This window comes from Corvus kubaryi, unplaced genomic scaffold (genome assembly GCF_017639235.1).
Source record: "Corvus kubaryi isolate FWS band 111438036 unplaced genomic scaffold, C.kubaryi_AGA036_p1.0 37398, whole genome shotgun sequence".
In the NCBI taxonomy this organism is placed as follows: domain Eukaryota; kingdom Metazoa; phylum Chordata; class Aves; order Passeriformes; family Corvidae; genus Corvus; species Corvus kubaryi.
The window spans coordinates 23927487-23941648 of record NW_024581137.1 but is presented as its reverse complement, the minus strand read 5'-3'; the positions used below and the strand labels follow the sequence as shown (position 1 = coordinate 23941648).

Genomic DNA, 14162 nt, shown 5'->3' with positions numbered 1-14162 from the left:
CATGCCATATTACAGGAGACTGGCTTATGGGCATTGGTAGTGCTACTTTTAGCTTCATGCTTCAATCAGGTGTTTCTAGTCTGCAGCTTTACGAGCTTTTCACAGAATCATTAAGGTTGGAAAAGACCTCCAAGATCATTGAGTCCAACCTGTCCAATCACCATCTTGTCAACTAGTCCGTGACACTAAGTGCCATGTCCAGTCATTTCTGAACACCTCCAGGGATGCTGCCTCCACCACCATCCTGGGAGGAATAAGAACATAAGGATGCCAACCAACAAGTACATTGCTTGATTATCATCTTATCACGAGTTTTGTGCTTTAACTTGCTTATGGGCCCTATTTCCTATGAACACTACTAATTAAACTTTTACCAGTTTTACAGGGAAATCCTTTTGCTACATCTGGCCTAGAAATGAGGTAGAAACTCAACCTCTGGAAAAAACCCCTTAATTTTCCATGTATCTTATATCATATACAGCTGCCTTCACCAATAAAGGAAGCAGCTGTATATACATCCTCCACAGCCAGACCACACAACTGAGATATTTAAATCCATGACATGAAAATATTGAGTATATCTTGAATATACTATATATAACCTTTCACCCTCTCCTCTGCTAAGCAATTACTCTATTACTCCCTGAGGATAAAGAAAAAACAGAAACTCTCATCTTCATTCATCCTTTTCCACTCCCCAAAGAAGAGAAGTCCTGACATTTTGACCTTAAAACAAGTATTTGCGTGATTTTTATTCCACTAAGCAAAAGCAGCTCATCATTTACACAGCAGAACATTTCTTGTCTCCTTCATCTAGTAAAAAGTAATAAATAGAACAGCATCTCATTTGGCAGTGCAAAGCAATCTTCTCTGCTCATTACAGACACACATGAGGTAATTAATTTTAATCATGTTAGTAACCACAGCTAAAACTAGAATATTTGCTAAATGGCCTACAGGAACATAAAGACTGTGCTGAATTCCCAGTCCTTTGAAGACTCAAATACAACTTTTAAACATGTTTGTATACATTTGCCTCTTTCAAATATTACAGATTTTCCATAGAGACATACATTCCCCTAAATGCTCACATTCCAATATAAGAATGTAAGGATTACAGAGCAAAACCATACAGCTCACAACCACCTGATTTAGGAGAACTACTGTTACAATAGTTTGTTGAGGACTGGGACTATCCAGAAGGTTATTAACTACATAAATAAAGGAAAACTGGCAACTGCTGTAGACCAGCTCCAAGTATGGAAAACAGCTGGTCCATCTGCCTCCAGTTCAGTAGCTAGCAGCCAGCTCCCCATCTTGTGCAGCAGCTCTTCAAAATGACGTACGAACCCAAGGTTATTATCTTCGACCTCAGACCACCCAAGAAATTACGGAGATTAAAAGAGTTACTACTGTGGGAAACCAAACAAATGCAGAACTAGCAGCATAACACCAAAATGCTGAGGAGCTTGACTCTAATTTCTGATACGTACACAATAAAGTTGAAATATTCATAAATAAGAGTCTAAAGATATGTTCATGTTTGATTTTGAGCACTTGGAAGCATTATTACTTTCTATGGTTTGCTGTTTTGTGAGCTTTTGAAACATACTTAAGGAAAAAACCCACAGTTATTTAAATTGTCAGAACAAGTTTATCAATCAACAAGAAAACTTTCTTCGTTGGGCACTTAAGAACACCACACAGACAAGGAAAAAAACAGTAAAGAGGTAGGTAATAAAGTCCTAAAAAGAATTAAAATACTACCAATTGGAGTGGGAACAATAATATTGTCCCAGTTTGGAAGGGAAGACATCAGTAAAAGAAAATAGTAAAAAAAATTAAGGAAGAAGAATATTGGGAAGTGTGTAGAAAGCCACAGAAAACAAAAAGCCTTGGATGCGCATCTCAAAACCTAGCAGATAAAATCTGAAGATATATCACTTGAAGGAGATGACTTTGGTAATATTTTTCTTCTCTATCACATGCTGTCTTTAAATTATTTTTGCTTTCTTTTTTTCCTATCTTTGCTCCCTTATTGGAGAATGGCATTTTTAAATTAAAGATGCAATTCCCTTTGGAGGGGTCACTTTAAAATGGAACTGGGAAAAGAAGGGCACAAAGAAATACTCAAACCAATGCACCATTATTCCAAAATAACAGTGGCTGCTTTTGTACAGGTTCTTTAAAGGAACATTCAGAGACCACATTCTTTCTAGTAAGAAAACTTAAGCTGGGTTTCATTCCATTGTAAAACAGTTAAGGAAAGGGCTGGTCCCACTACAGATATATACTTACAGCTTGTTCGTTTCTCATTCCCACATATTTTATTCCAACTGCCTGGGCTGCAATTGCGATTTCAGTGACTGGAATACCAACAATGCCAAACATGTATTCAATATTCTATAAAGAAAAATGTTGAGAAAAGTCAGACTGTTTTTTCCCAAAAGACAGCTTTAATAAGCACATGCCAAACCCAGACATGCTAACTACACAGGCAGTCTAAAACCAAAATATAACAACGTATATAATCCCAGAGAAGCTCACAGGTCACTGTGGAAGCATAAAGAGCTGGCATCAGCTAGTGTTTGCAGCTCAGCCCTCTGTGGTTGTGAAAGTCCTGGATTTTGGGGGTCTACAAGCAGTGGGACAACTGTTCAGTACCTCGGTCAGTGTGTGTTTAGTGCTTTCTACTGACCAGTTCTTACCTGGGATATCTCTGCTATGTCACTTTCCTGAGTATGTCAGCTTCCTCTACTCTGAAAATGCCTCATGGCACCTTGTGCTTTTACACTTTGACAGAAAATTAACGGCAAAAAAGCCCCAAGAAATGGCTGGGATAGTACCGTGCCCACAGAAACACAGAGAGAAAGATTACCACTGAACTACTTTTCTGTGTTTCACAGACCAAACGCAAAGTCTTCTCTCATGACCCGTGCCAGGTGAGCAGCATCTCGAGTTTAGAGACAACACAAGAGTTTTCGTCACTGCGAAGGAGGCGCAGGAGGCGCATCCAGCTGTCACGGCAAGAGCCGCAGAGGACCCTCGGCACTGCTTGGTGGTAACGGGGGCATCGGCTGAGCTCGGGAACGGGGCAGGGTCGGCAGACGAAGGGAATCAGTGCCGGCCTGGGGAACGCCGCCCCGGGGTCAGCAGCTCGGGGCTGCCCCGGCGGCACCGGGGCCGGGCCGTTCCCGGGGCTGTGCGGCGGAACCTCCTTCCTTCCCTCCCTCCCACAGAGCGGCGGGGCCAGCCCTTTCCGTCCGCCCCCGGGAGATCGGCGGCGCTGGTCGGAGAAAGACCGGCCGCGCACATTCGCTCGCTGCACGCTGTCCCGGCCTGCAGGCTGCCGGTCCCCGCCCCGCGCTCTTACTTGCGCCCTGAGGGCCTGGGCGATGAGCTGCGCCCCGCTGACCGCCTCGCCCTCCATGTCGACCCCGCTGCCCCGACCCCGCCGCCGCCGCCGCCGCCCCTCGGACCGGGCCGGACCGGGCCCCCGGCCGAAGGTCGCGCGCAGTGACTGACAGGCGGCCCGGCCAATCAGACAGCGGAGGGGGCGGGCCCAAGGCTGCCCACCCCGACCCCTCCGGCGGGCGGCGCGGGGCGGAGACCGGGACAGCTTCCTATTGGCCAGAGCGGGCAGCCAATCAGGAGGCGGGAGGCGCCGGGCCGCCAGCGTGAGGCTCGCGGGGGGCGGGAGCGGGGGCAGGGTCAGGATCGGGATGGGGAAGGGTTTGCATGGGTACCGCCGGGAGCGGGGCTGGCCGGGAGCGATGCGGAGCGGGGAGGGTGGGATCGCTGCAGGCCCGGCCGCGGCCCCGGTGGCCTCCGTGAGCCGCAGGGCCGCGCGGTACCCGGGGTAGCCGCCCCCGAGCGCTCCGGCTTTGTGGGGTTGGTCAGAGGTGGCGAACAGAGGGGGGCAAAGTGCGGGCCTGTGTGTGAGGTGCCGGTGCCCGACGCCCGCGCTCACCAGGGGAAGCGCCAGAGGAGTGCGAGACACCCTCCCAAAATCCGCGCTGAAGGATGGCGCACGCCCCTTGGTCCGGCTCTGCCCGTCCCGGCACGTGTCGCTGAGGTGACACGGGTGACAGCATGTCCCTGCCCCACGCTCCGGCTCGTCCGTGCCACCGCCCTCGGTTTGTGCAGCCAAACCACTAACGATAGCAGCGCTCCATGCGCCCTCACTCGCCAAACAACAAACAACCATAGATAAGAAACACAGATGACATAGATCGCAAAAAACCTTTACAAAACCTGCATAGTAAAATACTGTAATATATGCGGCAAATAAAAGCAGTAGACAGGAGGGATCAGTGGAAAAACCCCTTAAATTTCACTATAGTTTATGTGTTTTTAAAATACATTGTATAATACATAGTAAAATTGCAGCAACATCACAATCCATGGATATCGTTCAACCTAAAAAAGACTTTATTTTTCCATAGCCAATTGACTATTTGCCTAGTAATCATTACTGTTTATGTTACTATTATTACTTACTACTGTTTATGTTGCTATTTCTGTTACTATACTATATGTTAGGCATAGCTTAACATGCATTTGCTATTAACCACTTAGGAGGACCCGTGCTGCCTCTGCTATTTCAACATCTGTTGGATTCTTCTGAGTGTAGAAGTGTGAAGAAGGAGGGTATGTGTTGCTTTTCCCTGTGTATACATCCAGGTGTGGTGACAGGTGACAGACTTCTAAGTTTCCAAAGTTGTTGAAAAGCGAGTGACTGGATGCTTTACTTCACAACACACTGGGATTAGATGATTCTGAAAAGGTGAATAGGAAAACAGTCTGCAATGTGACTGGGGGGAAAACTTGGCATCCAAACTTGAACACCAGTCTTTTTACCCTTTGTGTGGAACTATAACTGGAATATTGTGGCTGCGGAACAGTAATACTGCTATGAAATATTTGTATTTGGATGACATGATCCTGCTGAAGCCTGTCTGTCAGGCAAAAGACCACATAAATCACAGGAAAGGGACATAAAAGGAAGTAAAATGATAAAGCACTTCAGGTCATGAAAATTTAAAGTCATGGTTTGGGTGAGGTGACAGCTCTGTAGATCCTAAGCAAATTAACTTCTCTTCAAGGAGAGGACTTATGGGATGGTGTAGCACTTTCCAGTAGTAAAAACATCCAGAATGTGTCAGACATATTTGGAATATCAACAGGCAAAGGGCTGAGTAAACCCTGTTGGTATCCTTACTTTGGCTGGAAAGTTTAATACCCCCAAGCCCAGCCTTGGGGCTTGTCACGGCTCTCCATGAGATAGCAGAGTCCTGTTGTTTAAGCTGTCAGACAGGGGAAAGGCTTTAGGGAGCACTCACACAAGTGTTCAGCCATCATCTGTAGGACTAGCAGTAATCACAACCCAGGGTTGGACTCAGAGGAACTATTTTAGTTATTTTGGTTGGCCCAGGTTCAGCTGGATGGGATTGTGCAGGGGCTTGTTCAGTGCTAAACCTCTTGTGCATCTAAATGAGTAAGAGATTCAGATTAGTACTTTTGAGTGTTTCTGACCACCAGGAAATGAAACGTGGTAGAAAAGTAACAGCTCTCCAAGCATGTTTGTAAAATACAACATTTTGTAGAAGCTCATTACCTGTTAATTTTTTTCTGTTAGTGTGTTTTGCCTTAAAAAAAAAGGCAGTTTTTCTAATGCATAGCAATTCCATCTCATGAGCTGAAACTCTCCAACTTTTTCCATCACTAGTAATGATGAATTCTAATTACATCTTAGTTGACAACTTTATTAAGGAGGAGCTGACTAGAACCCATTCCTGTCCTAAATAGGCATTTTGGCTTTGAAGGGGTGACAAGAAATAGAAAAGAGAGTCTTGTCAGTGAAATGCAACATAGCTTGTTTATTTTCAGTACATTCCTTAACTGTGAGAGGTTTGCCACCCCTGAACTCCCTCCTCCTGCTGCTGCTTTATATCTTCACGTGTGCTTTGGTATTTAATTTGCAAAGCTGAGCTGCACAGGACAAGGAGGCACCTCTATTCTTGACATGCATTGCCAAATCACCCCCAAAAAGTATTGAATGCTTTCCTCGACTTGCAGAATAGCAAGGAGAGCTTGTCATACATCACTTTTCAAAACTGTTTATATAAATGCAGTATCTCTAATCCATCTGATTGCAGGGAGGCCGAGGTTTTATTCTGTTTTTATCACACTTTAAATAAATTTACCCTTGAAGGCATGTATGCCTGGACACATTGGCTAATTAAAGCTCAAGGAAATAGGAATATGTAGTTGAGCTTAGCAGCGTTGAATGGCTAAGTTTCTGCTTTACCCTTAGAAGTGTTACTATTACATGTTAAGACTTTTTGGTTGAGAAAATAATTCTTCTGCCCACCATGGGCACCAAGGTTATGACTTTGCTGTCCTACATGGGATTGTGCTGCTATCAAACCAGTGTTGCAAATAGCACGTAGAGCTCCTAGAAGGAAACAAGTGCCTTAAACTAAGATAGTACTTACTAAATGCTTTTTCCATTTGTTCATTTTTAGGTACTAAACAGTTGGTGTTTAGGAAAAAAAAGCAGTATTGAGGATTATTATTAGCTGCTTTTCATCCTGATATTCAAGCAAAGAGATATTTTCAGTTAACTTGCCATAGACTTTCTTTTTTTAAGGTACAAAACTACATTTAATATAACATGAATAAAAATAAGATTGTGATTAGTTTAGAATTGATCTTTTTCTCCTGCTGAACTCCTAATGGGATCTAGAGAAGACTCTTCATGCATGTGTCTGTCAGTCTGTATTTGCTTTAGAAAAATTCAGGGATTTGTAGATCACGAAGACTGAAGGGCACTAAGAGTGTTTTGGAACATTTTTTTTTCTTGGATACAAGTTCCCAGAGAGCAAATACAATTAAAAAGTCAGTAACTGAACTTACAGCTATCAATATACAGCACCAGTAGATCTCTCCTGCGTGCTCCTCCAGCTTCACTGATATTTGAGATTTAATTCTTTAATGATACTAGTGACGCTGTGGTGACAAATACAGAATTCTCAAGTGAGAATAATTCTGGATTAAAAGGCATTTCAACAGTCTTTCTGAAGCATTGCACAACCAGTGACTGTGTCAGTCCTTGTTCCTAAGTCCTCTCCTAACCTGGGATGTCAAAGGGAGGGTTACATGCAGAGCCCATATTGCAGAGAGTGCGCCAGCCTTCCAGACTCAATAATTCTTAATTTTTTTCTAAGAAAAGCTAACTAATGCAAATTTTCTCTGTTTTGTATGGATTTTTGATTTATTGTTGTTACTATGGACATATTTTTAACCTTATGGATCTGCATCGTACGGGAGGAATGTGGATCTGAATTGCACTCAACATTTTTATAAATGTTTAGAAAAGCTGCACTGTAGGAGAAATATTTGCCTATTTCATATGTGGTGTTGGAATACAGTGAATTCATAATCCATTAGGAGATGCATTTATATGATAGATGCAGAAGTAGTGTCTAGTGTAATTCTCTTGGCAATTATCTTTTTCAGTATTGATAAAATAAGCCCTATTTCTGCTTGACTACTAAATAGAGTCTCCAAGTAATTTTAGGAAATGCTACTTTTAAATACATCCCCCATCACCAAACGGGGGAGGAACTGCAAATTTGTGAACTGCTTTAAACTTTTCTCAAAGATGTTTTGATATATGGTGAAATAATCTATAAATGAATGTTTATTATAGAGAGAAACCAAGCAAGGAGATCAGTAGAGCTATATATGAAGCTAAAACACTTTTGAACAGGACAGTTATTTAAAGCACCAGTGTAGATGGATTTAAGGTTTAGAAACAACATGCACAGGGTCATTCAGGAACTCAAAGACACCACACTGCTGAGAGCATCAGTTACCATCCTTATTTAATTGTAAATTTAAATTCCTGGCATTATATTTTGCTCATGCTCCCCCCACCCCCCTGTTTGGTTTTCTTCTCTAGATTTATGGCATTCACCATGGTGGCTCTGTGCTGGAAGCTGCCCATCTGCTTTCTCTTCTATCAAGCAGTCTCAGGCAGAGTGAGGCAGGAGGGGCACTACGTGGCCGCGGTGTACGAGCACGAGTCCATCCTGAGCCCGACCCCGGCGGCGCTGGTGGAGCGGCGCTCCGCGCTGGAGCTCATGGGCAGGAACCTCGACGTCTACGAGCAGCAGGTGCTGGTTGCTGCCAGGCAGGTACGGCCCAGCTCCAGGCAGCACTTGTGCGTGCCCTGGGTGTATATAGAGGGAGTGCTATTTGGAGATAATCTTTCACTTTTGTGTTCCCAGGCAACTAAAGCCGTATTTATATACATAACTATGGTCTGGGTTCTCAGACGATCTGACCTGCCAGCAGCTCTGAAAAGGAATCAGGCCAATTAGCATCCTGCCTGACTCAGGCTATTCCAAGCTTGGAAAAACACACATATAGTTATTTAGTATAGGGAAATTAATTTTCTATTTTGGTCTGAATACTTAGTTCCTTTCTGTTTTCTTAAATGGAAGGGTTTCCTTGAAAGCTTGTCTTACTGGCAGCTGTCTTGGGTTTGGTTTTATTCCAATGCTCTCAATGGAAATTCCTGAATGTTCCTAAAAACTAAGGAAGTCAAATGCTTTGGAAATTAATGTTCCGCCTTTAACAACTTTGTGGAACTAAAGTTTTCCATTCCTTTCTCCTACCCACCATGGAATGGTTCTCAGTCTAAATATATTTAGAGGAGAGAGACTAGTATCGCCAGCTGTTCTTATACACAGCCCTCTTTCCTCCCCTCCCAAGAAAACCCAAAGCTGGTTCTAGTGACAGGAAGCAATGTTAGTGCCCCTACACAGAGGAGAATTGACTTGCAATTTTCACAGATCTATTGCTCTGGGAGAGAATAATTACTATTTCTATATAATTTGAAAACGTGAATTTTTTTTGAGAAGTTCAGATGATTGGGCAGAAGCATAACAGTAATTTTTGTGCAGCCATTACATAGGTAACACATTTGAGCTGACTTTTGAAAACTAACAGGAATCTGAGTGGCTGGTGCTGTGTCTGATTTAAGAAGAATCCACCTCATTTTAAGGAATGCTTCAGATCTCCATGAACTTCAGGCAGAGCCTCTGGCATGGCTACATTTCTACCAGACTGTGCACTGCTTCCACAGTGAAGCTGTTTCTGTAGTCAACACTGCCAGTACCCTGTCCAACCCTGTACCTAATTAACTAAGTGATGCAGCACCTTTGACAAAGTGTATCTGCAAATAGCATAATTCTGATAAAAAAGTCAGGGCAAGTTTTAACATCATCAGTGTTTAACCTGAATGATGACATTCTCATGACTCCTGTGAAGGAAGAATACCTTTGGTAAGAAATTGGATGCAGTATGCTCTTATTTGCATGCCCTTAAAATAATGCCAAATGCATTCTTTTGCATTCTTTTTCAAGATAAAGGTATGTGTCAGGTTAAATAAGGTGGTTTTTTTGTACACATAGTTACACACCGACTACATAGTTACACCTACTACGAAGTAGAAGAAAAGACATCTTCAAGCTACATTATTGGCAGAACATAATTGGGTTAACCTTAACTTTCTTTAGCTCTTTTTAGCCATGAGATCCCCTCTCTTCCTTTGCTTTGCCTACAAAACATGTTTTGGTTTTACATACAGGGGGCACAGATCATTGTTTTTCCTGAAGATGGAATCCATGGCTTCAACTTCACCAGAAGCTCCATTTACCCTTACTTGGATTTTGTTCCGCATTCACGCTCTGGGAAGTGGAATCCCTGCAGAGAGCCCTATTTGTTCAATGACACAGAGGTAAATGTAGGGCTGATGACTGCAGGGGTGGGATAACTGAATGCTACATTTGTGCTCCAAGTGGGAAATAGCTCAGGTTGGTTTGCTTAGGAAAGTAAGCAAGAGATTTAACAACTCCTAGTACCAGATTCTGTTTTCATGGCTGCTCAGGCTCTGCCAGTTTCATTCTTAGCAGAGGAGGGTTTAGATCCATACATGCAAGGAAATTAGTTGTGTGTGAACCATCTGGATTTGTCATCTCCTCCTCCCCAACCTCTGAAATGGTAATTGCTCTCTCATAAGATACATTGTGTGTGAATTTAGTTTGAACAACATTGTTTTATATAAAACAACGTAGTAGAATCTTCACTTTTGGTGCATTCTTGTTATTCGGGTTGAATGACTCAATGACATCACAGCATTCTGACTCAGCGATCGTGTCCACCCATTAGCACAAGTAACGGGACTTACCTGCTACAATGTAATTGAAGTCACAGCTTGACACCAACCAAGCCTGATTACATTGGAGGTGACCTGGCTGTTACAAAAATAGTATTGTCATTAACTATTCTGGACCTGAATTGAAAATAACCATGCTTTGTAAATACAGACTGTTAATTCTTATTAACATTACAGAACTCAATAGAATGATAGAAATCATGCATGTACCTGACACTAAACTGTGCCATAAATCAAATCCCTCCTGATGGGAGAGAATATTTTAAAGTCCTTGCAAGGGGTTTCAAAGAATAAACCCAGACTTTTCCTGGAGTTTCAGTGCTGCCAGCTAGTTGTTTATTAAGTCTTATCAGAGGAACAGAGCCACTAGCGTGACCCAGGCATAACATAGAGCACAGAAAGCAGGAGAGAAGTCCAATTATCAAGATTTACACAGCCTTTTTAAAGATAACTTAACCAATGGTTACTAGAAACGTATATTATTTTTACTTTCCTACCAATTATTCAGTAACACAGGCAGGAACTGCGGAATTCTTTGTCCAATCATCCCAAATTACTTTTACTGCGGAATATGGAGTAGTAGTAGAAGAAGAAGAAGGTTTGGAGAACAACAACAATCCTCCATTTTGATATTTTTTGCTCTTATCTATTTACTACAAAGAGAAGCCCAAAACCTCTAAATTTTTCACCCTGTGACAATCTTACATAGTAGTCTATCACCTAATTCACACCACTGTATTTTCTAGTTCTTATCTGATCATAGGCAGTTTTTTCCAAGGTTTGAGGCTAAAACAGTGTTGTTCAGGGGGGTAAGAACCCTTAAAAACAGGCAGAGAAATAATTCTCGGCACTCTGGCTTCCTACATGTACCTACCGAGCAGAATTGGTGTGCAAACACGAATCGCAGTTGTAAACAATGATCCATTTGGCCTACGAATCTTTGTTACCAATGATCATGGCCAAGCAAGCAAGAACTGAGTTTGCCATTCAGATGATGCTGTTTGGAGACTGTAGTAATGTCAGTCTTGGTATAGCACTCCGATATGGAAGAACTATCCCAGCAATACTGTGGTCTGCAACATTTTCTATTTATTTTCTGTAATATGCAAGGTCTATCCCTTTCCATCTCTGCTTCTCTAAGTCATAGCGAGTAATTGCTTTTTAAAAATTTATAGTAAAAACATCCAGGTGCAGATGATCGTTATTAGACATTTGCTGTTCTACAGGCACACACATGCAGTGTTTTAAAGCCATTGATGCTCCTACCAGTCACAAGTTTCTAAAAATTAACACCCCTGGAATAGATTTATTTACTTACTTACTTCTAAGGAAATAAAACTCAGACAATTTTTTTCAGAGCTATTTTAAAATTAACATCTGAAATACCTTTCTGCCGACAAAGCTACTGGTTCCAGTAGCTTTTGTCACAAAATCATCAGTGCTTTTAAATTTCACAGATATGGTCTAATGTGTTCAATTTTGAACACAGTTGAAAATAATAATTTGGAAAGTATTAAATAAGTCATAGATGCTTAAGTAAAACTTACTCCACCACATTCGGAAGTGCTCACATTTCTCCATACTCTTTTCCAGGTCGTTCAGCGCCTGAGCTGCATGGCTCTGAAGAACAAGATATTCCTTGTGGCCAACTTAGGGACCAAGCAGCCGTGTGAGCGCACGGATCCTCGGTGCCCGTCGGACGGGAGGTACCAGTTCAACACCAACGTGGCGTTGGCCGCGGACGGAACGCTGCTGGCCACGTATCGCAAACACAACCTGTACTTCGAATATGCTTTTGACACCCCTCCAGAGCCAGACTACGCATTCTTTGACACCCCTTTTGCTGGCAAGTTTGGCATGTTCACTTGCTTTGATATACTCTTTTTTGAGCCTGCAGTGAACCTCATCAGACAATACAATTTGAAGCAAATTGTTTATCCAACGGCCTGGATGAACCAGCTCCCGCTTTTGTCTGCTGTAGAATTTCAACAAGCTTTTGCAACAGCTTTCAATGTCAATATTTTAGCAGCCAACATCCACCACCCTACCTTGGGCATGACAGGGAGTGGCATATACACTCCAGTCAAATCATTCATCTACCACAACATGGAAAGTTACGGTGGCAAGCTCATAGTAGCAGAAATTCCTGTGATTAGCTCAGATTATAGAACCAATTTAGAGAGTAACGAAAGATTTAGAGAGAACTTACATGACTCATGCAGGACTTTTAGGAGCACCTCACTGGATGATGAAGTTTGCTTTAAGGAGCAAGAAGAGACTCCTGGCAGAGTATCTGAAAAAGGAAAGGAACAGTCACCTCCTTCCTTTTATGCAGAAATGATGTATGACAACTTCACTTTTGTTCCTGTATGGGGGGAAAAAGGAGAGCTCCAGGTTTGTGCCAATACCCTTTGTTGTTACTTAAACTATCAGAGAGCTGTTTTAACTGATGAATTATATGCTTTGGGAGTTTTTGATGGGCTCCATACAGTGCATGGCACATACTATGTCCAGGCCTGTGCCTTAGTGAAGTGTGGTGGTCTCAGCTTTAGCACTTGTGGACAGGAGGTCACAGATGCCACTGCTCTGATAGATTTCCAGCTATGGGGAAATATGAGCACCCCTTACATCTTTCCTTTGCTGCTGACATCTGGTATTACCTTGGACTTTGCTGATCACATGGGCTGGAAAAACAACTACTATTTCCTAAGCAAAAATAGAACATCTTCTGGCCTCCTGACAGCTGCTCTCTATGGACGATGGTATGAAAAGGACTAGCACCGATATTTGACTGAGTCAGAAAACAACTGCCCATATGTTCAGAGTATGTATCTTAACAGAAATTGTTGAACATCCATATATCCTAGAGGTTCAGGTGTGTTTGTCCCATCACTGCCTGATTAGGTCCCACATTTGAAATAATGGCTGTAAGTACAGTCTGTACCATGGTAGTTTATGTCCTACGAGGAGTGAAAGAACTGCCTTGCAAAGATAAAGGCTTGTTGTGATCTGGTGAGATGTTTTATACCAGGAAAATAACACTTTTCATTTCAACTGATTTTGTTCCTTTAAATTTAATCGTTTGGTTTTTGGGGGTCCTGACTGGGAGTATGGAAATGAATGGAATAGAAAACTATTGCAAGGAAAAAAAACAAAAGGGAAGTAAGACACAAATATTGTGCATGACATGCACAAAAACATGTAGGTATACATACATATAGCTTTTATGTGCTGAGGTTCTGATTTCTGGTTAGGGTGCCATGATTGTTTTTTTCTCTTAGAGTGAAAACCTCCCATCTGCAATCATTACCATTGACTGGCCACTCCGGTGTCTGTAATACTGTTACACATTTCACTGGATGTTAGAGTGTAAACATCTACAGAATAGCTAATCTGGGAAACAGGGTATCAAATGACTCTGAAAACCTGGACTGCAGAAAGACACAATTCACAAGAAATTATGTTTAAAGAAAACATCAGCATTGAATATCAGTGGCCATGTTACCTACTGTTTGAGTATTTTAACTTTCCCTGTTTAAAAGAAGACTGTTTTGACTTTAAGACATCTTACACACTGTTCATGAATTTATTCGAGAGGAGTTATGAAAAGCACATAAGAAGCTGTGGGACATCAAGGTTTTTGCATCAATGCTTCATGTGCCAGATGGCAGGTTTGTGCTGCTGAGTAAAACACACCATTCTTTCCAGAGCAATAACAAGATTAAGTGCTATAGCTGTTCTACTGCAGTGGAGAAGATGGGAAGAGAATATTCAAAGGTTATTAATTTGGGGTTAAATTCAGACAAGTTAATGTATTCTCAAGCATTATAATTTTATGGGTTCTTATTGGCTGTTATGATTTCATCTGGGTAATAGCTGTTAAGTAATGGAATAAACACAACTGTTCCTTTGGTGA

General features: G+C 42.2%; 2 protein-coding genes across 10 annotated transcripts in view; one reads left to right on the top strand and one right to left on the bottom strand.

Annotated features, from left to right (window-relative positions):
• HACL1 (2-hydroxyacyl-CoA lyase 1) overlaps window positions 1-3523 on the bottom strand; it is a 21474-nt gene extending 17951 nt beyond the window's left edge. Inside the window, exons 1-2 of one of the 3 annotated variants that reach the window (XM_042043503.1) lie at window positions 3374-3523; window positions 2299-2403 (exon numbers count right to left, since the gene is read on the bottom strand). In XM_042043503.1, coding sequence (XP_041899437.1) covers window positions 2299-2403; window positions 3374-3430 — 162 coding nt within the window. In that variant the 5' untranslated portion in view covers window positions 3431-3523. Of the gene's footprint in view, window positions 1-2298; window positions 2404-2878; window positions 2996-3373 lie in introns of those variants that run through there. The other 2 variants (XM_042043505.1, XM_042043504.1) reach the window with 2 other exon arrangements.
• BTD (biotinidase) lies at window positions 2924-14162 on the top strand. 7 transcript variants are annotated; one of them, XM_042043513.1, is made up of 5 exons: window positions 2924-2942; window positions 4579-4650; window positions 7967-8201; window positions 9659-9808; window positions 11840-14162. In XM_042043513.1, the coding sequence occupies exons 3-5, from the start codon at window positions 7971-7973 to the stop codon at window positions 13022-13024; spliced, it is 1566 nt and encodes a 521-aa protein (XP_041899447.1). In that variant the 5' UTR covers window positions 2924-2942; window positions 4579-4650; window positions 7967-7970; the 3' UTR covers window positions 13025-14162. The 7 variants fall into 7 exon arrangements, with proteins under 7 accessions (XP_041899447.1, XP_041899442.1, XP_041899443.1 ...); XM_042043508.1 differs by lacking the exon at window positions 2924-2942 and adding an exon at window positions 2965-3061; XM_042043509.1 differs by lacking the exon at window positions 2924-2942 and adding an exon at window positions 2969-3058.